The sequence below is a fragment of the Perognathus longimembris genome, chromosome 17, assembly GCF_023159225.1.
Source record: "Perognathus longimembris pacificus isolate PPM17 chromosome 17, ASM2315922v1, whole genome shotgun sequence".
Classification (NCBI taxonomy): Eukaryota; Metazoa; Chordata; class Mammalia; order Rodentia; family Heteromyidae; genus Perognathus; species Perognathus longimembris.
This window is the reverse complement of record NC_063177.1, coordinates 11,459,991-11,486,039: the sequence shown is the minus strand read 5'-3', so window position 1 is coordinate 11,486,039 and position 26,049 is coordinate 11,459,991. Positions and strand designations below refer to the sequence as shown.

Genomic DNA, 26,049 nt, shown 5'->3' with positions numbered 1-26,049 from the left:
AAACATTTACATTTTTACTCAACATATAGAGACACAACAAAGGACATATGTTGCAAATTCATCACCTCCTACAACCCTCAAATTTTATACTTCAAAATTGGCTTACTCTTATTATGTAAAAAATGAACAATATAGGTTGGGTAGGGATAAGAAAGGAAAAAGGGGAAAGAAGCATTGTACTCATAACCTGACCTATGGAATTGTAACCCCTTTGTACAACTCCTTAATAATAACAGTAAAAATTGGATTATTCAATGAAATTTATTACACAGTGAGTAGCTATTACATGTAAATAGTGAACACTTTTAAATGCAATAGCCAATGTTCACCAGCTATTTTCATGTGCCAGATACCAGGCTATATGGTTTCCATGGCTCATTTAATTGAGATAAACATAAATAAAACTTTATACACTGCCATTATTGAGTACTTATACAGTCCTTCCTCCATCCAAACCAATGTGCTAGATCCTACTATAAAATAAGACATAGCCTTTGTCCTTCCAGAACTAACTTTCTGGTTTGTGAATAATATATGCATGAAAAAGGTCACTATAAGACCAGATAATCTATAAGTACCAACCTCATCACCCAGATAAAGTAAAAATATATCATGGAGCCAGGCACTGATAGCTTATCCCTATGATTCTAGCTCATAGGAGGCTAAGATGCAGTGACTCCTAGTTCAAAGCCAGCCCAAGCATTAATGTCTACAGGACTCCATCTGCAAAAGAACTAGCAAAAATCTGGCCTGGCTCAAGTAGTAAAGCACTAGCAGTGAACAAACAAGCCAAGTGGGAGAATCAGGTTAAGCCCTGGAAATGGGGTTTCACTAGCCTCTAGTTGGTGAAAGAGCTAACAATGAAGTCCCACCAACAAACAGGACTGCATTTCCTGGCTCCTTGAAGAAGAACATGATACCCTCAGCCATGGAATCATTTGTGATAGTGTATTACTGGGATTGAACCCAGGGCTCGTGCATGCTAGGTAAGTACTCTACCACTTGAGCCATATCCCAGCCCTTTTGTTTGTATTTTGCTTAAAGATAGGGTCTCACTAACTTTACTTGGACTGGCTTTCAACTCAAAGTCTTCCTGCCTCTACCACCCAAGTAGCTAGAATTACAGATGTGGACCACAAGGATCCTCAGGCTGTGTGTGTGTGTGTGTGTGTGTGTGTGTGTGTGTGTGTGTGTGTACTTTTTAAATAGTGTTAGAGAGGAAGGAGAAATCTGAAATTGGAAGATGGGAAAGTAATCTCTGAAGCTTCTCACAAACACCACTGCTATCAATGTTTTTCTTTCCAGTGCCAGAGACTGAATCCAGAGTTTCATACATTCTAGGCAAGCATTCTATTGCTGAGCTACATGACTGCCTTAGGCCCAACATGATTTTTTTTATTTCATCCAAACATCGTATACTTATTACTGCATGCTAATTTTTGTTGCAATGATAATGTTTACGTATACTTCACAATACATAAACTTCATAGATGTATACACTGCCTATATACATCAACTACATATTCCGTGAATATCACTCTAGTGACTAGGCAAATATTCAAATTATGAAGTTGCATCCCATAGATCATTTAAGTGCTCCATTACCATTGGTTATTTAAGTTGTTTCTAACTCTTAACTCTTCTCTCTTTTAGATAAGGTGAGCATCATTTGGTATAAAACATCCCCTCCCCATCCCCCCCCCCCCCCATGAACCAGGCACTGTTGGCTCACACCTGTAATCCTAGCTACTCAGTAGGCTGAGATCTAAGCATCACAGTTCAAAGCCGGCCCAGGCAGGAAAGTCCATCAGACTCTTACCTCCAATTAACCACCAGAAGACCAGAAGTGGCACTATGGCTCAAAGTGGTAGAGCAGTAGCCTTGAGCAAAAGAGCTCAGGGACAGTACCCAGGCCTGGAGTTCAAGCCTCATGACTGAGAAAGAAAGAAAGAAAGAAAGAAAGAAAGAAAGAAAGAAAGAAAGAAAGAAAGAAAGAAAGAAAGAAAGAAAGAAAGAAAGAAAGAAAGAAAGAAAGAAAGAAAGAAAGAAGGAAGGAAGGAAGGAAGGAAGGAAGGAAGGAAGGAAGGAAGGAAGGAAGGAAGGAAAAGAAAGGAAGGAAGGAAGGAAAGGAGGAAGGAAGGAAGGAAGGAAGGAAGGAGAGAAAGAGAGAAAGAAAGAAATTTTTCCCCAGTTCCCTGATTTTAGGGTTATTTTTCAGAAGTGGAATTAGTAAAGGGCTTAGTTGACTTATAGTCATTTGTACCTATAAACCTGCATGGCTGTTTTCTCCATGTAAATGCTGCCTGTTTTGTACAGCCCACTTCAGACCACACCCCACAGATGGATCACATCCTCCCCCACTTTTAACTTATACCCCTTTGCTGTCCATGGGTAGAAAGCACTGTAAATAAGCCATGCCTTTCCAAGCATGCCACTTCCTTGAAGTCATGTCCCCAATCTCAAAGCTGATTGGCTTCCTCTCAAGTGCCTCATATGGGCAGCACATATTTGATGATGGAGTGAATCTACTTTACCTTTTTGCTTCTCCTCAAAGGAAGATTCAGTTACAAGGTGGCATCACTTCTATCACACTTCGAGGAGAAGGACACCAGTTTTTTGTAGGAACAGAAGAATCACACATTTATCGCATCAACTTTACGGAGTTTGAAGAAACTCTCATTGCGACTTGTCACTTTGAAGCTGTCCAGGATATTGTCTTTCCATTGTAAGTAGAAGCAGAATATTATATGGCAGAGATTTGATATAGCATGTAAGGAAATTTTTCTGTTTTTAATTTTTTTCTCTTTAAATGTTTCTAGTTTAGTGAATTATTTTAACAGACCTTCTATTGTCTTTACTATGCAGTTAAATTAATTGTGCCAGTATTGGGATTTGAATTCAGGGCTTTGTGCTTACTTGGCTTGTTTGGCTGGTGCTCTACCACTTAAACCATACCTCCAGTCCAGTTTTTTTATCTGTGTCTTTATTTTTTTCAATAATTACTTATTTATTGTCAAAGTGATGTATAGAGGGGTTACAGTTTCATACATTGTACAATTTGTTACCTCCTCCCTCCTTTCTCCCCTCCCCCTCCCTCCAGTCCAGTTTTTTGTTGGTTATTTGGAGATGGAGTTTCTTGGACTTTCCTGCATGGGCTAGCTTCAAACCATGTTCATCTGGGATCTCAGCTTCTAGAGTAGCTAGGATTACAAGCAGGAGCCATGGTGCCCAGTTGTTATATATTGGTAATTGACATTCTATTTACAAGTTGCCTTTTCTTTAGCCTGACTGATTAAATGCTCTGTGATATACCCATCCGTGTGTGTGTGTGTGTGTGTGTGTGTGTGTGTGTGTATTACTAGTACTGAGGCTTGAGCTCAGGACCTTGCACACTTGCTTAGCTTTTCTGCTCAAAGCTAGTTCTCTACCACTTGAGCTATACCTCCACTTGCAGCTTTTTGCTGGTTAATTGGAGAAGAGAGCCTCTTGGATTTATCTGCCTAGGCTGGCTTCAGACTTTAATCCTCAGATCTCAGCTTGTTGAGTAGCAGGTGTGAGCCACCAGTGCCTAGGACTTTGAAATTTTAATAAGATCTTCTATGTTTTAGGAAAGGATTTCCTCCTTTAGTGTAATTTTTCTATGGAAATACTTATCTCAAGAGATGTTATTATCAAGTACTTACTTTCAAATTCATCCAGTTATATATATATATATATATATATGTATATATATCAACAATGTAAGTTTGTGTCAATCATACCTCAATAAAGTGGGTTTGGAAAAGGAATATGACTATTATACCAGTTTAAATAGACTTCAAGTTGACTTTTTAAAAAAATTGTGCTTGTCCTGGGGCTTGAACTCAGGGCCTGGGTACTGCTGTCCCTGAGCTTTTTTTTTTTTTTTTTTTTTTTCAAAGATAGCATTCAACCACTTGAGTCAGAGCTCCACTTCTGGCATTTTGGCAGTTAACTAGAAATAAGAGTCTCATGGACTTTCCTGCCCAGGCTGACTTGAAACTGAGATCCTCAGATTTCAGCATCCTGAGTAGTTAGGATTACAGACATGAGTCATGGGTGCCCTGCTTGGCTTTTTTTTTTTCTTTTTTAAAGCAATGTTGTCCCAATCTTCCCTAAAGGGTAAACTCTAAAAAATATTTCCCATAGCAAATTTGAGGTCATGGAAAGCCACCTAGTGTGAGAAATCTTTACAATTTGGGTAATCAGCATAGAAAAAGCATCCTGCCCTATATCCTGTGAAACACATTTGGGTGTCAAATGTGCGCCTAACACCACATGTCATTAGTGGCACCATCTCTTATCTCTCGGTGACTTCTTTGCAGTGGTACCGCTGAGCTATTTGCCACATGTGCCAAGACGGACATCAGAGTGTGGCATACAATGTCCAATAGGGAGCTGCTTCGGATCACTGTGCCCAATATGACCTGCCATGCCATTGATTTCATGAAAGATGGCAAGAGTATCATTTCAGGTAAGGCCTATTGGTCAGGATTTAGCACTGGGCCCTGCCTGTGGCTTTGACCTTTTGTCCTTCTCACTCTCTAGTGGCCTCCATGTGTGCTTGATGTGTAGAAGGATAACCCATAACTTGGGACAGCCTTTGCAGGGCCACTTGCTTTGCTGTTAATCTGGCCTAACCTCTCCTTGTCATTACTTTCCAGATGGGGGAATCTTCTGATCTAGAAAGGACTGAACAAGCAATTTCTTTTCTCTCAAATTGCTACATGTCACTTTTCTGTTTTGCTCAGTAAGGAAATTTACTAATTCAATTTTGAGATGGAGTTGAACCCTTAAGGAAGAACATAAGGATCCTTGTATTAAGACCATTTTTGTTGTATGGGAGAAAGATATGCTACTCAAGCTAGTTATGCTCCAAAGGGAAGTTTTTAAAAACTCAATTTATACCAAAGTATTATTATTAGTAGTAGTAGTAGTAGTAGTAGCAGTAGTAGTAGTATCCAGTATTGAGGCTTGAACTCAGTATTGTATTCAGTTTGCTTGTTCTCTTGGCTGGTGCTCTACCACTTTAGCCATGTCTCTAGTCTGACATTTTGCTGGTTCAGTGGAGATGGAGTCTCATAGACTTTTCTGTCTGGGATGGCTTAGAACCTTCATCCTCCAAGTCTCAGCATTCTGAGTAGCTGGGATTATGAGCAAGAGCCACCTATGCCAGGCTTATGCCAAAGTACTTTAACATAAATTGTAGATATCATGATAGTCTACTGCTAAAGATTTAACTTCTAAAAATATTTTCTTATAAAATAGTAGTTTCTTAATACAATCTATATGTAACCTACACCAAATTTCCCTGGGTGTCAAAAAGCAAATTTACTTTTGACATCAATGAAAAGTCAAGCAAATCTTTAGGGGGCAGCTTATTAAAATGGTACCATTGAGAACCTGCCTCATCCCTTCTTTTCTTGACTCTGCTTTCCCTTTCTTCAACTCAATATGGTCACCAGGGCTTGTATTTCACTTAGAGCTGACAAATCCTCAGGTCAGAAATGGCCAACATTTGCACAACAAATGTTGAGCTTTTGCTCAACAAAGTGATGGATTTTCAGTTCCTGGCATAGTCAAGATTCCATTACTCATCACCGTGGCTTAGCCACTACCTTCTCCTCCTAGGACAGCCCAGTAGCTTCCTTCCCACATATCTCTCCAATTTATTTACAACCAAAAATCCAGAAATCTGTCTTAACATATGGAATCTAGTGATGTCATTCACAGGGTTCAAAAGTCTTATGTCTTGTTAATAAAGTCCAGGTAAGACCCTGCATGACTTTTCCCCCTCCTTCCTTCCCCCTGCTCACCTGGGACATCTACCCCTACTACTCACCCTCTCCAGCCATCCACACTAGCTTCTTGGCAGTTCCTTAAACACACTGGGCTTGGGGCTTTTGCTCTAGCTGTTCTCTTTACCTGCTGCTCCTCCCCATGATTCTCCTATGGCTCCTTCCCACATCCTCTCACTACCTCATCTTTGCTGAAATGGGATTTACCATGAGCATCCTATTTAAATTACGAAGAGGTAACACTAAAGCTAATGGGAAATCACCAGCCATGTGGAGACCTGGGGAAGAAGCATTTTTAGAAAGAATAGCAAGTGTAAAGGCCCTGAGGTGAGAAATAACTCATCAAACTGTTAAAGCTTGGCTAGAATGGTACGTACCACTGGAAGGGGAAAATGGTATATAGATTCTGGATGCTTTTTAACAGTAAGGGCAGATGGGACTTGCTGATGGATTGGATGCTGAATTGGGTTGGGTGGGTAGGATAAAGATACTCTGAGGTTCTTGATTTAAGAAACTGGATGGATGGATGGATGGATGATGGATAAGTGAATGGATGTGTGGGTGGGTAAATGGGTAATGGATGAGTAGATAAATGGCAGGTGAATGGATGGACAGACAGAAGGATGGATGGATGAATGGATGGATAGTTAGGTAGACAGAAAGAAGGATGGTAGCAACATTTATTGAGATGGGCAAGAAGCTGAGAATGGGGAAAGAAGCATCTAATGTAAAGCTGTAGTAGCAAAGAAGGAAAACCAACAGTTACTTGGAATTGTTCAATGATACATCCAGATATGATAAGTTACTAGTTAAGTGTATACACTTAGCTTATGGAGACCTGGGAACTGGCCTCCCTCTTTCCACCCCCTCACCTGGCATGAATACCTGCAGATAGAGACAACCAAGGCTTACCTCTTCTTCTTGTGTCCCAGGTGGGAGTAGTTTGGTGAAGCAGGAAAAGGGGATGAAGGGACTGTCACCTGATTCATCACTATTGCTTCTCCAAATCCTAATTCTCATGTATGATTCAGGAGAGGGGCAGTCAGGAGAAAGGGAGTGTGAGTAAAACCACCTTGCTTGCCTTTTGTCTCCCTTTCATGCCAGCCTGGGACGATGGCAAAATCCGAGCCTTTGCCCCTGAGTCCGGACGACTGATGTATGTCATTAACAGCGCTCACAGAATCGGAGTGACCGCCATTGCTACCACCAGTGACTGTAAAAGAATCATCAGTGGTGGCGGGGAAGGCGAGGTACTGTTTTTGAAGATACATTTCTTAAAAACAAAACAAAAAAGCCCATTTAGAGCAACTAACTAATAGAACATCATCTATTTGATTTTTTTTTTAAGATGAATTAAGTCTCAGGTAGTAAGTGTCAGGGAGGGCCAAGTTAAAGATTTTTGATGAGGGCTGGGAATGTGGTTTATTGGTAGAGTGCTTGTCTAGCATGCACGAAGCCCTGGGTTCCTCAGCACCACATAAACACAAAAAGCTAGAAGTGGCCCAAGTGGCAGAGTGCTAGCCTTGAGCAAAAAGAAGCTCAGAGACAGAGCCCAGGCCCTGAGTTCAAGGCCCAGGACTAGCAAAAATAAATAAATAAATATATATATATATATATATATATTTCTTATGAGACCCTAAAGTTTATTACAAATGAAGTTCTAACATGAAAAACAGACATCTAAATACATTTGTATTTAGGAAAGGTAAAGAAACAACCTGTGAATCCAGTTGGTGTTTTGCCAGAGTTCTGACATGCTTGTTTTTTCCTCTATGGTTGTTTGTATAAATCATCATCATTTTACCTTTTAAAGTAGATATTTGCACATTAAAAACATAATTATTTACTTATTTATCTTAATACATCCATTATTTACTTATTTATTTTATTTTGGGGAGGAGGGGAGGAGAGGGTATCCTGGAACTTGAACTCAGGTCTGGGCACTGTCCCTGAGCTTTTTTGCTCAAGGATAGTGCTCTACCACTTGGCCTGCAGCTCCATTTCCAGCCTTTTCTGAGTAGCTCATTGGATAAATGAGTTCACTGTCTTTCTTACCAAGGCTGGTGTCAAGCCTCAGTCCTCAGATCTCATCCTCTTGAGTAGCTAGGATTGTAGGAATGAGCCACTGGAGCCCAGCTGTTATTTATTTATTTATTTATTTATTTATTTATTTATTTATTTATTTATTTATGACAGTACTGGGATTTGAACTCAGAGCACTGTACTTGCTAGGCTGGCTCTCTATTAAGCCATACCTCCAGCTCTTTTTGCTCTGGTTATTTTGGAGATAAAGTCTTGCTTTTTTTGCCCAGGCCAGACTAGATCATGAAACCCTTATTTACACTTCTTGCCATAGTTGAGATGGCAGACATGCTTCACTATACCCAACACCCAGCTTTTTCTGTTGAGATGGAATGTCATGAACTTTTCTGTCCTGGCTGACCTCAAACTGTAATGCTTCTGATCTTCAGTTCTCATGTTGGGATTTCAGCTGTGAGCCACTGTGCCTGGAAAATCACATTTACAGTAGTGCTCTTGGCTTGCTTGGTGATATTGTCACAGTTCCATGTCAATTCTTCCTTTCTTTCCTTCTGGGCTATTGTAGGTCTCTCCTTCCTAAAGACAGTCTTTCAGGGCTTTGTAAATATTAGAGACCTAACTTCTTGAAGGAATGCACTGAAGGAAATGTAGTGTCTACTAAAGCATTCAGGTATATCCACATTCAAGTGCCCCTCTTACAAATACCCTAATCTAGAAAGATGTGGTGGTGCATGTCTACAATACCAGCTTCTCAGGAAGTACTGGCAGGAGTATCACTAATTTGAAGCCAGCCCTGAGAAAAAAGTGGCAAGACTCTGTCTTAAAAACCAGATGAATCCAGGCACTGATGGCTTACACCTATAATCCTAGCTATTCAGGAGGCTGATATCTGAGAATCATAGTTTGAAGCCAGCCCAGGTAGAAAAGTAAAGTCTAACTAAGTGGAGCTATGGCTCAAAGTGGTAGAGCACTAGCCTTCAGCAAAAGAGGCCCTGAGTTCAAGCCCCATAACAGAGTGGGGGGAGGAGGAGGGAGGGGCAGGAGATGAGGAACAAACAGATGAGGGCAGGCCAGGATCAGGGTTCAAAGCCAGCCTGTGTAGGAAAGTCTGTGAGATTCTCATCTCCAATTAATCACTGAAAACCTGGAAGTAAAGCTGTGGCTCGAGTAGAGTGCTAGCCTTGAGCAAAAAAAGTTCAGGGACAGTGTCCAGGATCTGAGTTCAAACCCAGGACTGACAAAAAAAAGAAAAGAGAAATTTGTTCTCTTTGACATCAGTCATTACCTCACCCATGTCATAAGATCAAGAATTACTTAAACAGCATAAAAATGAAACCATCCTAGCTCTTGGGGGATAATCTCATACCTCCATTATCTTCACCCTAACAATGTACACAGTGTTCAAATGCTTTTCTTATTTCATGTAAGCTTATTTCTCTCTTACTAGGTATAGAGATATCCAGCCTATTCTGATTTATCTTAATTCTAGCTTTTAATCCCCCACACTTCTATTTTCTCACTGATTGGAGGCTTCACATAGAACAGTTTCTTCTGTTCTTACTTTTATTTTTTGTAAGTCTAATATATTCATTTAAAAAAGGTATCGCATCAAATCACATTACTAGGTTTTCTGGCATGGTTGTAACACTGCTTTTATCCAATAAATGACATACTATAATAACTAGCCTTCCTTTTATTCATCCCTTTTTAATTACAATGAGAACCTCATATTGATTGTCTTGGAACTTAGTATGTGGTTGTATCATCTATGAATTTCATCTCAGGAGAACAAGCAGGTATTAGAAAATATATGCAATGGAGAATGGGTATTGGATTCCATGGGCTTGAGAGCCATTGCTTTTAAGTGATTAGTACTGAACAGCTGATGTGAAAGTTTAAATATGGCTCTGGGTACCCAAGAAATTTCCTGATGGCAACAGAAATTTGAGAACAGTGCTCAGCAGACACGAGAAGGCAGGTTATTTCTCTTGATTTAGCAGAGGCCTTGGCATGATCGATTTTCATAGTGTGTGTGTCTGCTGAAAGCAGATGCAGTTACCAGATCATCTGTGGCATTTTCCGTGCTCTGCAGATGACAGCATTTTGTCCAAGAGTATCCCTGCCCTTCAGGGTACCATTCCCACTTATGATAAACATGGAAAAGTTTTGTGTTTTTTTTTTAAAGCCATGCTTAGCAAGTGCGAATCTGCTCTTGGATCTTTTCTTGTCCCTTCAGATGTCCCTAGTTTGTGTTAAAGCTTGTGGTTTGGGGCTTTCAGGTGAGGGTATGGCAGATTGGTGGCCACACCCAGAAGCTAGAGGAGGCCTTGAAGGAGCACAAGTCCTCTGTGTCCTGCATCCGGGTGAAGAAAAACAACGAGGAGTGTGTCACTGCCAGCACTGATGGCACTTGCATCATTTGGGACCTTGTGTAGGTACCTGGGATGACTAAGGAAAAGCACAGGACACATGACTAAACGCCAAAGGAGGGTGGGTTCCTATCTTATTTGAGGCAACAGTGATAAAGTCCTGAGTCTGCGGTTGCTGAGATTTACTGACACATATGGGAAGGGTGGAGTCTCTGGGAGAAGTGGGAAGTTTCTGGGAAAAGAAGGGTAGCTTGTATGATTAAATTTGCATTAATTCAACAGTGAATGTTGCAAAGAAAAAGAAGCTGGGAAGGAAGAATGTGAACAGTTTCTTCGTGCCCCTTAGTCACAAGATTCTCAGAAGGCTTGGGACAAGGGGATTCTAGGAGCATAAATTTACCCTTCCCCTCAATTTGCCATGTTTCCAGAGACCTCTTACACCACAGTGAATGTGTTAACTCCAAACTAAGTAGACCAAAGCATGAGAACTTCATTGAAGGAATTCAGAAAATTTGCAAAGATGATTTCTGAATTTTTGGTTAGAAGCATTTTTTTTTTTTGGCCAGTTCTGGGGCTTGAACTCAGGGCCTGGGCACTATCCCTGAGCTTCTTTTGCTCAAGGCTAGCACTCTACCACTTGAGTCACAGTGCCACTTCTGGCTTATTCTGTTTATGTGGTACTGAGGAATGGAACCCAGGACTTCATGCATGCTAGGCAAGCACTCTACCATTAAGCCACATTCCCAGCCCTAGAAGCACTTTTTGCTCTATGTTTTTATTTTGGAATCAGATCCCTATTTTCCCAATTCCCCCTCCCACCCATCCATAAACATTATATATAATCTATGGAAGAAAGTGATACTTACATTTTTCTTGGTATGGGATAAGTATTCCTAATCTAAAAATTCAACATCTGAATGCTCTAAAAATGGAAACATTTTTTAGCATCATATTAGCACTCAAATGTTTCAGATTCTGGGGTATGTATTTGTATGTATGTATGCATGTATATATATGTATTTACTGTGCTAGAACTCAGTGCCTCATGCTCTTGCTTGGCTTTTTTTTCTTTCTCAAGGCTTGTGCTCTACCAGTGAGCCACACCTTCAATTCCAGCTTTTTGTTGGTTAATTAGAAATAAGAGTCTACTAAATTTGTGTGCCCCAGCTGGCTTTGAACCAGGATCCTCAGATCTCAGCCTTGTGAATAGCTACAATTATAGCTGGCTGATCTGAAGTAGTTTAGACTTCAGATTAGAAATGTTCAACCTATAAAGTCTAAGCAAGATCACTAAGATGCCTAAATTCAACACTGCAACACATATTTCTGGTCCAAAGCATTTTGGGTATGGGATACTCAACCTGTTCTCAAAACTCCTGAGCACAGCACAGTTGGTTTAAAATGCAGGTCTTTGGACCTCATTCAAACTTATGAAAGCGTCCATTGCAAAAAAAAAAAAAAAAAAAGCAAAATTCACTATGCCACTGAGTTCTACTTGGCCAAATGGTAGCCAGAAGAAAACACCTTATGAGGGAGGCAGCAGGTGAGCTCAGTTCAGCCTCTTCTATTTCCTTCTTCCTGGAACTCTAGGTTTCACATTCACATTCTATGTTTAGAAACAGCCCTCAAGTCCCCTGTCTTCTGACTGCTGCTGATAGATAAGATGTGAGGATATAGAGGTAGAGAGGACTGAGAGCACTGAGAGGTCTGTTTTTCCCCCTCTCTCCCTCCCTTCCTCCCTCCCTTCCTCCCTCCCTCCCTTCCTCCCTCCCATCCTCCTTCCCTTCCTCCCTCCCTTCCTTTCTTTTTTGTGTGCTGGTCTAGGGGCTTGAACTCAGGGTCTGAGAGCTATCCCTGAGCTTTTTTGCTCAAGGATAGTACTCTACCACTTGAGCCACAACTCTGGTTTTTTGGATGGACTTTCCTGCCTAGACTGGCTTAGAAACATGATCTCAGGTCTTAGCTTCCTGAGTAGCTAGGATTACAGGCATGGACCACCAGTGCCTGTTCTTCCAGAGGTCTGATTTTTTTTTTTTTTTTTTTTTTTGGCCAGTCCTGGGCCTTGGACTCAGGGCCTGAGCACTGTCCCTGGCTTCTTTTAGCTCAAGGCTAGCACTCTGCCACTTGAGCCACAGCGCCGCTTCTGGCCGTTTTCTGTATATGTGGTGCTGGGGAATCGAACCTAGGGCCTCGTGTATCCGAGGCAGGCACTCTTGCCACTAGGCTATATCCCCAGCCCCAGAGGTCTGATTTTTTAAAGATATTCATGTATTGGGTACTGTGAAAACTTGGAAATAGACAATCCCAATCCAAGCTAGTACAGTTGGCATAGTACAGGTGTTTTTCTTGGGAAGAGCAATTAGAGTGTTGCAGTTTTTGAATCTACTTTTCAGGCGTCTTAGGAGGAATCAGATGATTCTAGCCAATACCCTGTTCCAGTGTGTGTGTTATCACCCAGAGGAGTTCCAGATCATCACCAGTGGGACAGATAGGAAGGTGAGTGGTTGGCCTCTCTTATCCAAGTCTACCAACTCATTTAACCATGGAGGACTGAAAATGTTTGGGGGGAAATTGGATCTAGACTGAACATGTAGACTTTCCCTTATCATTATTCCCTAAACAAACAGCATCACAACAATCACCATCACATTTCTATTGGTTGCATTAGATGTGGTTAAAACGTATAGGAGGGTGGGCAAATGTTCTGATACAACAGCCTTGAACATGTAGGTTTTGGTATTCATCGTGGTGGGTTCTGGAACTAATCCCCCTGGCTGATACTCAAGGATTATTATAACCTATAATCACTGAAATCTCCCTTTGTGTGTGTCCTAATTCACTAAAATAATTTTACTCAAAAGTCTCCCTTTTAACCAGGCACTGTTGGCTCATGCCTGTAGCCCTAGCTACTCAGGGGGCTGAGATATGAGAGGGTCATGGTTCAAAGCCAGCCTAGGCAGGAAAGTCTGTAGGACTCTCATCTCCAATTAATCAGCAAATAATGCACAAGGCCAGGTGTGGCTCAAGTGGTAGAGCCTTGAACAGAAAAGCCAAGCCAGAGCACAAGCCCCATTACCAGCACAAAAATAAACACATAAAATAAAAGTCTTCCTTCTAAGGGGGGACCATGGTACAAATTTGTCTTCAAGTCTTATCCTATATTTTGTTGCTTTGGAGAGGGAGAGGAGTCAGGACAAAAGAAGGTCCAGTCACAGTGGGTAGATGGCTGTGTAGGACCAAGTTTTTAGAACTCTCCAGAATGCTAGTTCCTCCTTCCCCCATCCCCATCTGGAATCAAGGAGCTTCCTCTCCCACCAAGCTTGCAGCTTTGCTCTCCTCAAGCACAGAAAGTGCTTATTTTACACTTCTTTATTTTACATTTTTGTTAGAGACCCAATCTGCTTAGTCTCATCAAAAGCTTTCTATGGAAATCCAGGTTTATCAGCATATCAACATCTCTTTAAATAGCCTGCAAATTTAAAAAACCAATACTAAAAATCTTAAAATGGTTTCTCCACCCCTGCTGTAGCCTATTTCTAATTTCAGCCAAAACCATCCTAGGGTGTAGTAGTTTTTGCTTTTATATAAAGTGGAATCATCTTTGTTAGCATGTGTGTGACAATGCCACTGAGCACCACCTAATGCCTCTTTTTCCTGAATTCCAGATTGCTTACTGGGAAGTATTTGATGGGTCAGTAATCAGAGAGTTGGAAGGTTCCTTGTCTGGGTCCATCAATGGTATGGACATCTCACAGGAAGGGCTGCACTTTGTCACAGGTTAGTCCTAGGATAAGAAAGACACAAAGCTTGGTTTATTTAGAGAATGAGGAATTCCAGGTGGGAGGCAATTGGAAGAAATGCTGGAAGAATCTCAAAGAAGGACAAGATGGCTCAATTTACCTAAAATACAATAGCGAGCATAGATTAAAAAAAAAAAAGTCCAGAGCTGGGCACTGGTGGCTCAAACCTATAATCCTAGCTAACCAGGAGGCTGAGATCTGAGGATCAAGGTTCAAAGCCAGCTTGCCCAGGCAGGAAAGTCTGAGACTCTTATCTCCAATTAACCACTAGAAAACTGGAAGTGGAGCTGTGGCTCAAAGCGCTAGAACACCAGCCTTGAGCACAAAAACTCAGGGACAAGCCCTGAGTTTAAGTCCCCAGACCCCACAAAAATTCAACACATGGAGAATGTATTGAAAGTGATGAGTTCTTTGAAACCAGAGCTATTTCTCTTCTACTGAAGCAATGCTGTTTGCCTTTTTTTTTTCTTTAGGTGGAAACGACCATCTGGTCAAAGTGTGGGATTATAATGAGGGTGAAGTGACTCACGTTGGGGTGGGACACAGTGGCAACATCACACGCATGCGGATAAGTCCAGGAAATCAGTACATCATCAGCGTGAGCGCAGACGGAGCCATCCTGCGGTGGAAGTTTCCTTTTGCTTCTTGAAGCACCAGGCCACCTTGCACTCTGGTGCACACACTCTAACCCAAGACCAAGTTTGGATAACTCCAGCTAGAGTCTTGATTTTCTCATATCTCAGGTTTTATTGCCCAGTCAAAATACTTGATCTCTAAAATTTCTTTCTTTTATTAAATATATTTCATTCTTAAATTGTATATTAAAAAGTTGAACTTTGTTCAGGAATACTTTGCCAGACTATAAGTTTCTTTTAAAATTATGAATAAGTTCCCAGTTATCATTTCCTGTACACTTTTCAGTGACACTGCAAGCTCCACACATATCCCTTATGTTCCATTCCCAGATAGAATTGGCCTTTTGCTAGTTAATTGGAGATGGAGTCTAGAGGACTTTTCTGTCTGGATTTGCTTTGAACTGTGATCCTCCAGATCTCAGCTTCCTGAGTGGTTAAGATCATACGCACGAACCACGAGTCCAGCTGAAATTATCTTCATGATTATCAATTCATTGATCAAGCTGCAAAACTATCAGGTTCAATTTGTTACTTTTGTCAAGTGACTGCACATTCATGCTCAAAATGTTATTGTGAGGACTGAGTAAAAGAATGTGATAACACATCAGCAAGATTCCCCATCCAGAAGTAAATTTGAATGTTTTCTTATAGATACTCTGTTGTTGGGGTCTGACTCCTAAAGATGAAATTTCAGAGATGTTTTATCAGAGCTGTTCCTGAAATATTTCTCCAGTGCTTAATACCAGAAAAAGTGATGAAAGGGATCATCCAGCTAGGCATCTATCCTCCCCAGAGAGGATGAATGGTGGCATTTTCCAGATACACTTTAAGACTCTGGGTCATATTTCAGTTTTCCATTTGAAATATGTATGTATGTATATATGTATGTATATATGTATCTATTATATTTTTTCAGCGTATGTGTATGTGTGTGTGTGTGTGGTACTGGGACTTGAACTCAGGGTCTAGGCTCTGTCCTTTAGCTTTTTTTGTTGTTGTTCAAGGCTGGCACCTTACCACTTGAACCACAGATCTACTTCTGGCTTTTTGGTGGTTAATTGGAGATGAGTCTCATAACTTCCCTGCTGGTCTGGTTTTGCACCACTGTCCTCTTGAGTAGTTAAGTTTATAAGTGTATGCCACCAGTGCCCAGCTTGGAAGCATATCCTTATCCTTTAATAGTAGTGTGTGTGTGTGCGCGCGCGCGTGTGTGTGCGCCGCTTGAGCCACATCTGGCTCCACATCTGGCTTTTTAGTGATTATTTGGAGGTAAGAATCTCAGGGCCTTTCATGTCCAGGCTGGCTTTTGAACTGAAATCCTCAGATCACAATGGGTAGTCGGGCTTACAGGCATGAGCCACCAGCACCTAGCATGCATTTTTTTTTTCTTTTTGCATCAAAAAACTTCTGCAATCTGATTTGAGACTATTTAATGAGTGATGGCCATTTATTAAATAATAGACATTTCAGTGTGTTGGTATAATCCTGCCTCCTGCATTCTGCTATCGCCCGTTCTTCTTCGAGCTAGCAACTGATGAGAAATTCATTTTGAAAGACCTTCCCTGATTAATTATAAACCTGACAGTTGTAGGCTGAAGCGAGCAAGGTTACCTAGGGAATCTAGGGCGGGGCAAGGCCCGGCCAACTCCCATTGGGCAACTACTCAGCGAGGATTTTGCGCGTACCGGGGCACAGGCCGCCTCGTCGGGGGCGCGCCGGGGAGGCTGGAAAACTTCCTGCCTAGCCTACGCGGAGCCTGGCGAGGGCCGGAGCCCGGCGCGGTCCCCAGCTGGCTCCAGTTCCGGTTTCCCCCCCTTACCTTGCATTCAGCAATCGGAGCCCCTTTCTCCGACGAAAACGACGGTGATCCAGTCTCACAAGTTTTCCTAACAAACAACACCCCCTCTCCCCCCCCACCAGCAAAACCTCAACCGCTCCGAGTGTTTCCTCTAAGGGTGACCGGCGGCTCTCCGACCAGGCCCGGGGTGGCGAGGGCTGGGTCTGGGCCCCCGAGGAGCTGACGGGCTGCGGGGAGCGGGCGCCACGCGACCGCACACCCCTGAGCCTGCGGAGAACCGGCCTTGCACAAAAGCACCCCCCCCCTACACACCCCTTCACCACACCCCGCGCGGGTCTCGCACCACCCTGGGGAGACTCGTCCTTTCTCTCCCCTCCACTTGGCTGCGAAGTGCAAGACATTTTGCGATAGCCAAGGGCTTTGCAAATTCCTGGGCGCTTCCGAATTTCCCATTCGTCTTCTGCCTATCAGACTGAAGGATGGGCGGGGAACTGGAGCAGAGGTGAACCGCAGGTCTGCAGGGATAGGGAAGGAAGGGTGGGGGAACGGGTCCACACTGACACCCACGGCTCTTGGTCCCCCGCAGGGCTGCCGGGGAGGAACGCGGCGGGCGCTGGGGTGGCCGGCACTGCCCCAGGGCCGGCCCCTAAGGCCGGATTCCCGCGCGGGGCGGGGCGGGACGAGAGGCTCCGCCTTCGGCCCCGCCTCTGTCCTGGCCCCGCACACCTGGCCCGCAGGTAGCCGGCGCCGGGCGCCTTTCTGAGGCTTTAAGGGCCTGGGCTGGGAGTTGCCTGTGTGCCTAGGGCCCGGAGACTCCGGGAGTCGATCGGGAGGGAGCCATGGACCCGGGCCGGGGGGACCCGGCGGAAGAGCGGCCGCCCGCGCCCCGGCCCCGCCGCCGCCGCTCCCTGCGCCGCCTGTTCAGCCGCTTCCTGCTAGCGCTGGGCAGCCGATCCCGGCCCCGGGACTCGCCATCCCGTTCCCAACCCCAGCCCCAATCCGGACCCTGCGATGGCGACGGCGAGGGGGGCTTTGCCTGCGCCCCAAGTCCGGCTCCAGCAGCCCCCGGGAGCCCCGGAGCGGAGCGCCTGCTCGGACCCCAATCCCAGCTCCCCGCGGGCAATGGGGCGCGGCCGCCCGGTGCGCAGGGCTTGAAGAACCACGGCAACACCTGTTTTATGAACGCCGTGGTGCAGTGTCTCAGCAACACCGACCTGCTGGCCGAGTTCCTGGCGCTGGGGCGCTACCGGGCGGCGCCGGGCCGCGCCGAGGTCACCGAACAGCTGGCGGCGCTGGTGCGCGCGCTCTGGACCCGCGAGTACACGCCCCAACTTTCCGCCGAGTTCAAGGTAGGAAGCGCGCCGCAGCCATCGCCCTAAAAAAGGAAAGTGTTCAGCGAGGGTTTCCTTGGGACCTTGTTGTGCTAGAGGGCATTTACCCAGCTCTTCCCGGGGTTGCCGCCTTTGTCTTTTGAGGTGACGTGGTACGCGCCTTGCATGTTTTCCCAATGAATTAGTTTCTTCCAGGTATGTTGAGCGGGGGTGGAGAGAGCTGGCAGGCTTATGAGTATTCCGCACTCTGTGTGTGTGTGTGTGTGTGTGTGTGTGTGTGTGGTGTGCACGCGCGCGCGTGTGCATTCAACAAACATTCGTTGGAGTGTTGTAGGCTGGGGGCCAGGGTTCGAAACCCAGGGTTTCGGCTTTCCACCGGGCTTCGAACGCCGAGGCCTCCTGGGGAGGAAGTGATGCTGGCGAAGAGAACTGACTGAGAAGGACGCAGACTGCTTAGTTCTAGAAAACGACCCAGACCCAGGGATCAGCAAGTACAAAGGCCACAGGCTCCACGGAGCTGCCAGCTTGAGGCATGGGAAGGAAAAGCTAGTGTCGCTGGAGCTTGGGAGGCCGGCGAGGGCCGCAGGAGCGGGAACGGCCTTGGATTTTATTCCAAATCCACGTGAGAACCCGTGGGGCCAGGTACTGTGTAGAGCGCGGTGTGGGAGGGCAGCGGGTGTGCTATTTTGGAGGTACATCCTTTAGTTGAATACACATTAAATCTACAGTGTAGGAACAGGGATTGCCTTTCTTATCCCTTAGGGTCACTTTCTCCGTGCTGAAGTGTTTACAGTGTCTCCAGACTTGGTAACATTGGGTGTTATCATTTTGCCCCCCCCCCCCACTCCCCGTTAAAGTGGGGTGTGTGTGTGTGTGTGTGTGTGTGTGTGTGTGTGTGTGTCCAGGAGCCCACGTGGATGAAAGTGTTCCTGGTTCTTGATGCATAGGGCTTGCTTCCTGCTGAAAAACCGCAGCTTTGGACAGAGAGTTGAAGCTCCCCACCTATGTGGAATTGTTGGGGGTGGGTGGGAGGGGAAGGGAACCTGTCAGTGCTCATTCCACAAGCATCACTGCTCTTGAGTTTCAGCTGGAGAAAGCAGTCTTTGCCATGTGACTTGCAAGGATGCCAAACACCCTCTCCCCCTTCCCTAGGGAGGTAGCGCTGTCTAGCAGAGATTCAGTGGGTGGCCATAAATGTCTCTTTTGGCCACTGTTATCTTTTTAAATAGGAGAGGCAGTGTCTTATAGTGGCTAAGAGCAAGGTCTCTGGGGGCTTTGTGATTTTTGAGCCAGTTACTAAATTTTGCTGTGCCTCAACTGTGCTCATCTGTAAAATGGGAACTTATTGGACAATCTTTTGTTATTGGGTTGTTACCAGTATTAAGTAAGTTAGATGTGCAATCTGGAGGACAGTGCCTGGCCCCTGAAATGTGCATTGTTCTAGGTTAGACCTCCTTACCTGCAGAGACATAGAGAAGGGAGGGGGGTAATTTCTGAGCTTTCTCTTGCCAAATGTATTCCCATCCAGTTACTACTACAGCCTGGAGAGAGCAGAGTAGTTGAGAATCAGCCAGTAAGTGACTCACCAGGATCTCGCACCCCTTTCCAGCTGTCAAATCCCTGGAGTTTGGGAACTCCTTGGTTAGCCCTGGGGAATTGATGGATAATTGAGTTGTTTTTAATATGTTAATGAGGCAGATAGCATCTGGGGTTTCCTGGGATTTTGTGGTTATTGAATTTGAATGGTTGGAAGGGCGATTCCACACTCTGGGTCTTTAAGCATTAGGGGTTGATATCTGAGTGGGCTCTTCCTATTTTACCCATGTTTAAACATTCATCCATACCACACATTCTTATTGACTGTGGAGACTACTGTTGGGAATGTGGGGTGAAAGACAACTACAAATCCAGATCCAGAGGCTATTGCCTCAGAGCTTACTGTACCCAGGGAGAAGTAAGTGTGCTCATGAAAATGATCCATACAGACACAGGACTAGAACTTATGACAAGCTAGAGAAAGGAACAATGCAAGGTGCTCTGACAGTTAATGGGAGGAGAGTGGGTTTTGGTTGAGCAGGCTTTCCTGGGGAGGCATCCAACTATGGGTTGGGTTTTGAAGGACAATGTGTTAACTGAAGCCATGGAAGGTGGGAAAGTGCTTTTCAGGTACTGGGTATGGAAAGTGCCGATCACTGAGGTGGGTGGGGCTGAGAGGCCTGCCAAGTACTTTAATGGACATACTTACCCATAAGAAGTAAAAGTTGAATTAGCTGGGCACCAGTGGCTCCAGTCTGTAATCCTAGGTAGTTGGGAGGCTGGGATCTGAGAATTGTAGTAGTAGGCCAGCCTAGGCAGATAAGTTCATAAGACCTCCCTTCCCAATCCATCACTGGGTCTAGTGCTGTGCACCTGTAATTGGGAGCTATGTGGGAGGTAGAAGGGTCAAGGCTCCAGGTGAGGCTTGGCAGAAAAGTCCTTGAGACACCGTTTCAGGGGAGGAAAGCTGGACATGATGGCTGGAGCCTGTTGTCTCAGCTACAACAGAAAACCTACAATAATTGGATTATGATCTAGACCAGGAAGCCACATCCTATTGTTTTTTAATTTAATGACCAGCAACAGGGCTTGGGGCTGGGGGTAGGGGGTTGTATTAAAATGCATTATATACATGTGTGCTAATGTCACAATGAATTTCCTTCTTATCTAGCTCATGTATGCTTAAAACAAAAACAAAAACAGAGAAACAAAACCCAGGGCTAGGAGGTGTGGTTTAGCAGTAGAGGGCCTGCCTAGCAGCCTAGTGAGTGTGAGACACTGAATTCAAACCCTGGGCCCCACTTCAAAGTGTATATTTACAATGAATAGCATGAGTTTATATATATATATATATATGTATATATATACATATGTATACATATATATCCATGGGGAAATGATTAATTCAAGCTAGTTAACATCCACCAAACTTTCATACTTAACATTTTTGTGTGTGATGCAAACACTTAAAGCCTATTTTCCTTTCAATTTCCAAATACATAATACATTATTCATTATAGTCACCATGCTGTGTAATAGATCTCTGTGACTTATTGAACAAAAAGAAATAGCACCTTGCTTTTCTTTTGATTTCTTTGATTAGGAGCAAGCCAAAGATTTTTTTTTCTTTTTTCTTTTTGTCTAGTTTGCTCTTGGTATTGTCTCTTCATGTTGTTTGGGTGTCCACTCTGTTATTTATATATTTATTGTTTCCCTTCCCCTCCTTCCCTCCCTCCCTCCCTCCCTTCTTCCCTTCCTTCCTTCTGTCCTCTCTTCTTTCTTTTTCACCCTTCCTTCCTTCCTTCCTTCCTTCCTTCCTTCCTTCCTTCCTTCCTTCCTTTCTTCTTCCCTCCCTCCCTCCCTCCCTCCCTCTCTCTCTCCCCCTCCCTCCCTCCCTTCCTCCCTTCCTGTTCCTCTGTGTAGGCCAAGCTAACCTTGACCTCCAGGTCCTTCAGCCTCAGCCTCCCAAATATATATCTACTTTTGTCTTAATATTACTTTGATATTTTCTTTCTCTTGGGGCTGGGAATATGGCCTAGTGGCAAGAGTGTTTGACTCATATTTTCTTTCTCTTAAGTTTCTCAACCTTTACCATAATTGCTACAAATATTTTCTCCAGATCATCTCCTTTTCCCCAGTTCTGGAAACTTTAGATTTATGTCAGATCTTTTGATAAATATTCTATTTTATGTCCTTTATAGTTTTTCTATGGTTATATTAAGGGTTTCAGCCATCTGGAATTTATCTTAGCTTATGTGCATAAAATCAAATTTAGATCTACAGTGACGTGCTAGAGGCATTGCTTTTTAAAAAAAACAAGGATTCCTTTTCCATCCGTCTTGTGTCTTAGGAGCTCAAATAAAACAGAAATGGAACAGGAAAAAATTGCAAAATGGTTCTAGGAATCTGTATTTTAGAATTATTGTTGTGATTTATGAGGTCAGATACAAGCTAGAAAGTTAAAAGCAACAACTGTTTAGAACATATTAAAAGTTAGGTTTCATGGGTACTGGTGGCTTACACCTGTAACCCAAGCTCCACAGGAGACTGAGACATGGAGGATCAAAGTTTGAAGTCAGCCTTGGTAGAAAAGTCTGAGAGACTCCATCTTCAATCAACCAGTAAAATACTAGGCTCAGTGGTATAGCACCAGACAAGCAAATGTGAGCCAGAGCTTGAACTCTGGTACCAGCAACCAAACAACTAAAATCACTTATAAAAATCCAGAAATATGAAATAACTAGTAATAAGAAATATGCTAAAATTTGAGAGAGAGAAAACAACACATATGTACAAACAACAATGTCACATTACAGGATAGAAATACCAAATATTAGATGGGCACTAATGGCTCACACTTGTAATCCCAGCTGCATGGAAAGCTGAGATTGAGTGGATCATGGTTCAAGGGCAGTCTGAACAAGTGTTTTTGTTTGTTGTTTTGTCAGTTGTGGGGCTTGAGCTCAGGGCTTGAGCACTGTTCTTGAGCTCCTTTGCTCAAGGCTCTGTCAATTTGAGCCACAGCTCTACTTCTGGTTTTCTGGTGGTGAATTGGAGATGTAGCTCATGGACTTTTCTGCCTGGGTTAGCTTTGAACCAAGATTGTCAGAGCTCAGCTTCCTGAGTAGCTAGGATTACAGGCATTAGCCACCAACACCCAGATTAGGGAAGAGAAGTGGGTTTTTTTGTTTTTTGTTTTTGTCAGTTGTGGGGGCTTTAATTTAGTGTCCCTGAGCTTTATTCCTCAAGGCTAGTTCTCTGCCATTTGGAGCTACAGCTCCACTTGTGGGTTTTGGGAGGTTCAATTGGGGATAAGAATATCACTGACTTTCCTGCCTTGGCTAGTTTTGAACTATGATCCTCAGATCTCTCCCTCCTGAGTATCTGGGTTTACAGTCTCACTGGTGCCCCACCAGGAGGGACATCTTTTTTTTATTATTAAATTTTATTGACAAGGTGATGTACAGCGGGGGTACAGTTACATAATAAGGTGGTGAGTACATTTCTTGTCATATTTGTTACACTCTCCCTCATTTTTCTTTCCCTTCCCTAGTCAGAAGGGATATCTTTAAGGTCCTGTTTTGTAGCTAGGCTAACAGGAAGAGAACCAGTCTGAGCGAATTATCATGATAAGCTGGAAGGTACTGGATTTACATTCAGGGAAGGAGGAAGATGCAGGTGTAGGCCACAGAAGCAGGCAGACCAGTTCAAGACAGTGGCTTGTTTATTTGAAGCTTTGAAATCTGTAAGGAGAGAGGTAAAAGATGTGGATGAGGGCCAGAATGGAGAAGGAATTTGTACTGTTGGGAGATGATTTGGAGAGTAAGGATGGATTCAGAGCTTGGTCTAGCATGCACACTGGGCCTGCAGGGAGAGAGAAATACTTTGGGCAGGCTTCTCCTTAGGTACAGGTTCTCTGGGTCAGGTTTAATTAGAACTGAACAGTAAGACTTAGAATGAACTGTAGGAGAGGAGCAGAAGCCTTTTGGGAGCCAGAATCTAGTCTGCTTGCAACTGATTTGGCAGCTGCTAATGGGAGGGAGATTGGGAGAGATGATGCCTACATTAAGAGAGAGGGCTGGCTTTAGATCTTCTGAGTTGGAGGGACACTGGTTGCTCATCCGGAAAGGAATGTCAGTATTAAGAGATGGGTTTGACAATTATTAAAGGGGCAAAGGAGCTAAAGAGAGACTTCACAGGAGAAGAGATAAAAATGGCAAAGAAACATATGAGGAAATGTTCAACATCCCTGGCAGTAAAGGAAATGCAAATAAAAACAACCCTGAGATACCACCTCACTCCAGTTAGAATGGCCTATACTCTGAACTCAGGCAACAACAAATGCTGGAGGGGGTGCAGGGAAAGAGAAACCCTTCTCCATTGTTGGTGGGAATGCAAATTAGTACAGCCACTTTGGAGACCAGTATGGGGGTTCCTCAACAAGCTCAGCATAGACATACCCTATGACCCAGCCATACCACTCCTAGGCATCAATCCTGAACAACAGGTCTCAGGATATCAAAAAGACATCTGCACTTCCATGTTTATCACTGCACAATTCACAATAGCCAAAATATGGAAACAACCCAGATGCCCCACTACAGTTGAATGGATACAAAAATTGTGGTACCTATACACAATGGAATACTGCATAGCGATTAGGAATGATAAAATATTGGTCTTCGCAGGGAAATGGTCAGAACTTGAACAAATAATGTTGAGGGAGACAAGCCTAGAACACAGAGAACAAAGGGGCATGGTCTCCTTTATATATGACTGTTAGGGTGGGGAAGGGGGGCCGGTAGAGACCAGGTCTGCGAAACAAAAACCTTCTTTTCAAATGGTATTTCCACAGGCTTGGGTCAGCGACCTTACATTATGTATAAGCAATAACAACTCCAAGAGAAGGACACAGGAGGATTCTATTGTTGATGTTACATTTAAAGTTCTAGGTGAATTTCCTTTGGCGTATGCTACATGGTTACTGTATATGATTTTGGTACACTGGTTATTGTATATATGCCTACCTGATCTAAGGAAGGGAGATAAAAATGAGGGTGTAAGATATCACAAGAAATGTACTCACTGCCTTATTATGTAATTGTACCCCTTTTGCACAACACCTTGTCAACAAAATTTAATTAATAAAAAAAAGAGATGGGTTTGAGGGTGGCTTGCTGGTAGGGTTGTCAGATAAAATGCAGATCTCAGTTGATTTTGAATTTTACCATTTTCAAGTGTATAATGCACTATTATTAATTATAATCACCATACTGTGTAATAGACTTCTACAACTTGTTAATTTCTTGAACAAAAAAGAATAATACCTTGTTTATATTTGTTTGATTAGAGGCCAGTCACACCAGTATAGGCAGATAAATAATGAATGTCTTGAGTACAAATATATTCCAAATATTGCATTAGGACATATTTCTATTAAAACAATCATTGCTTATTTGAGATTGAAACTAAAGTGTATATTCCCTTTTTTTTCTTTTTCTATTTTATGTTAATACTGAGGCTTAAATTCCAGAGGTGAACATTGTCCTTTTGCTTTTAAAATATTTTTTTTATTTACTTGTTTGATATCTTGTTTATCTGTCCTTTTGCTTTTTTTTCTGCTAAAGGCTAGTACTCTACTACTTGAGCCATGGTTCCACTGCTGTCTTTTTGGTGATTAATTGGAGATAAGTATCTTGTGGACTTTTCTACCCAGGCTGGCTTCATATCTCAGTCCTCAGATCTCAGCCTCCTGAATAGTTAAGATTACAGGTATCAGCCTACAATTCCTGGCTTGTTCTATTTCTTGGAGAGGGGGTAAGGCAGGCAGTGCTGGGGATGAAACCTGGGACATTGTACATCCTAAGCCAAGTATTCTATGACTCAGCTACATGTTTACTCCTGTGTTTCCCTAATTCTTCCATGGGAAAAGTGCAGAGAAGCTTAGGGGGAGAAATTCCAAGAAAGATGATTGGCATGAAGATGCAGAAACAGCATTTCAATTAATTCGATTTGGAATTTTGCTTCAACTCCTCCTAAAATTTCCTGTAAGTCTCCAGGGAAGATTGAAATTCATGCTGTTTTGTTGGATTGATAGTCATGTGGATTATCCTGGTGTCTAGCATTGTAGGAGCAGAGAACAGTCCTGCTGGGATGGGGCTAGAGGCCTGGCCGGCTCCTAAATCTGGGAGTGGAGGCCTGGCTCTGCAGTCTAAGGGTGGAGGCCTGATGCTGCCCTCTACCAGGGGACATTTGGCCATACAGACTGTGAATACATGTCTTTGTGCATGCAGACACAGGGACCTTGCACACCAAGGGAAGAAAATCCCTAGGAAGGTGCTCACAGTGCTGCTGAGAATTCTATATTTTTGAAAGGTGCCACCAGAGAAGGGTTGGAGATTCAGTAGAAGAAAGACATTTTGTTACTGCTCATATATATATAACTTAGTATTGCAGTGTTCGCCTTTGAAGCAGAAATATGCATCGACATAGAATATGACAAAGTTGTTGCACAGTTTAGCAAAGGCCAGGACAAAAAGAGCCGGAAAATCTTGTTTTGTTCACTTTTGGACCCCAGGCCCTAGAACAATGCCTGGCGTGGGGGGCGGGGGGAGGGGAGGCAGTCAGAACAGACGTATTAAGGGAATGAAGGACCAGCTCAACCATTTCATGATGTAACTACAGAAAGTGAAGTTTATATAGTTACTTTTTGATCTTGATGTAG

General features: G+C 43.5%; 2 protein-coding genes and 1 long non-coding RNA gene across 6 annotated transcripts in view; 2 read left to right on the top strand and 1 right to left on the bottom strand.

The window, feature by feature from the left end:
• Cfap52 (cilia and flagella associated protein 52) overlaps positions 1-14,877 on the top strand; it is a 34,400-nt gene extending 19,523 nt beyond the window's left edge. For both annotated transcript variants that reach the window (XM_048365856.1, XM_048365857.1), the window contains 7 exons: positions 2,555-2,725; positions 4,344-4,492; positions 6,921-7,066; positions 10,136-10,287; positions 12,619-12,721; positions 13,891-14,002; positions 14,499-14,877. In XM_048365856.1, coding sequence (XP_048221813.1) covers positions 2,555-2,725; positions 4,344-4,492; positions 6,921-7,066; positions 10,136-10,287; positions 12,619-12,721; positions 13,891-14,002; positions 14,499-14,674 — 1,009 coding nt within the window. In that variant the 3' untranslated portion in view covers positions 14,675-14,877. The remainder of the gene's footprint in view (positions 1-2,554; positions 2,726-4,343; positions 4,493-6,920; positions 7,067-10,135; positions 10,288-12,618; positions 12,722-13,890; positions 14,003-14,498) is intronic.
• LOC125365652 lies at positions 13,803-17,079 on the bottom strand. Its single transcript, XR_007213733.1, has 2 exons — positions 16,838-17,079; positions 13,803-14,009 (listed from the first exon to the last, which is right to left on the bottom strand). It is a non-coding gene; the product is annotated as an uncharacterized LOC125365652 (long non-coding RNA).
• A 117-nt stretch (positions 17,080-17,196) lies between these two features.
• The window catches only part of Usp43 (ubiquitin specific peptidase 43), a 48,212-nt gene continuing 39,359 nt past the window's right edge, over positions 17,197-26,049 (top strand). For 2 of the 3 annotated variants that reach the window (XM_048365854.1, XM_048365853.1), the window contains exon 1: positions 17,197-17,807. In XM_048365854.1, the coding sequence (XP_048221811.1) occupies positions 17,298-17,807 (510 nt within the window). In that variant the 5' untranslated portion in view covers positions 17,197-17,297. Of the gene's footprint in view, positions 17,808-17,895; positions 17,985-26,049 lie in introns of those variants that run through there. The other variant, XM_048365855.1, reaches the window with a different exon arrangement.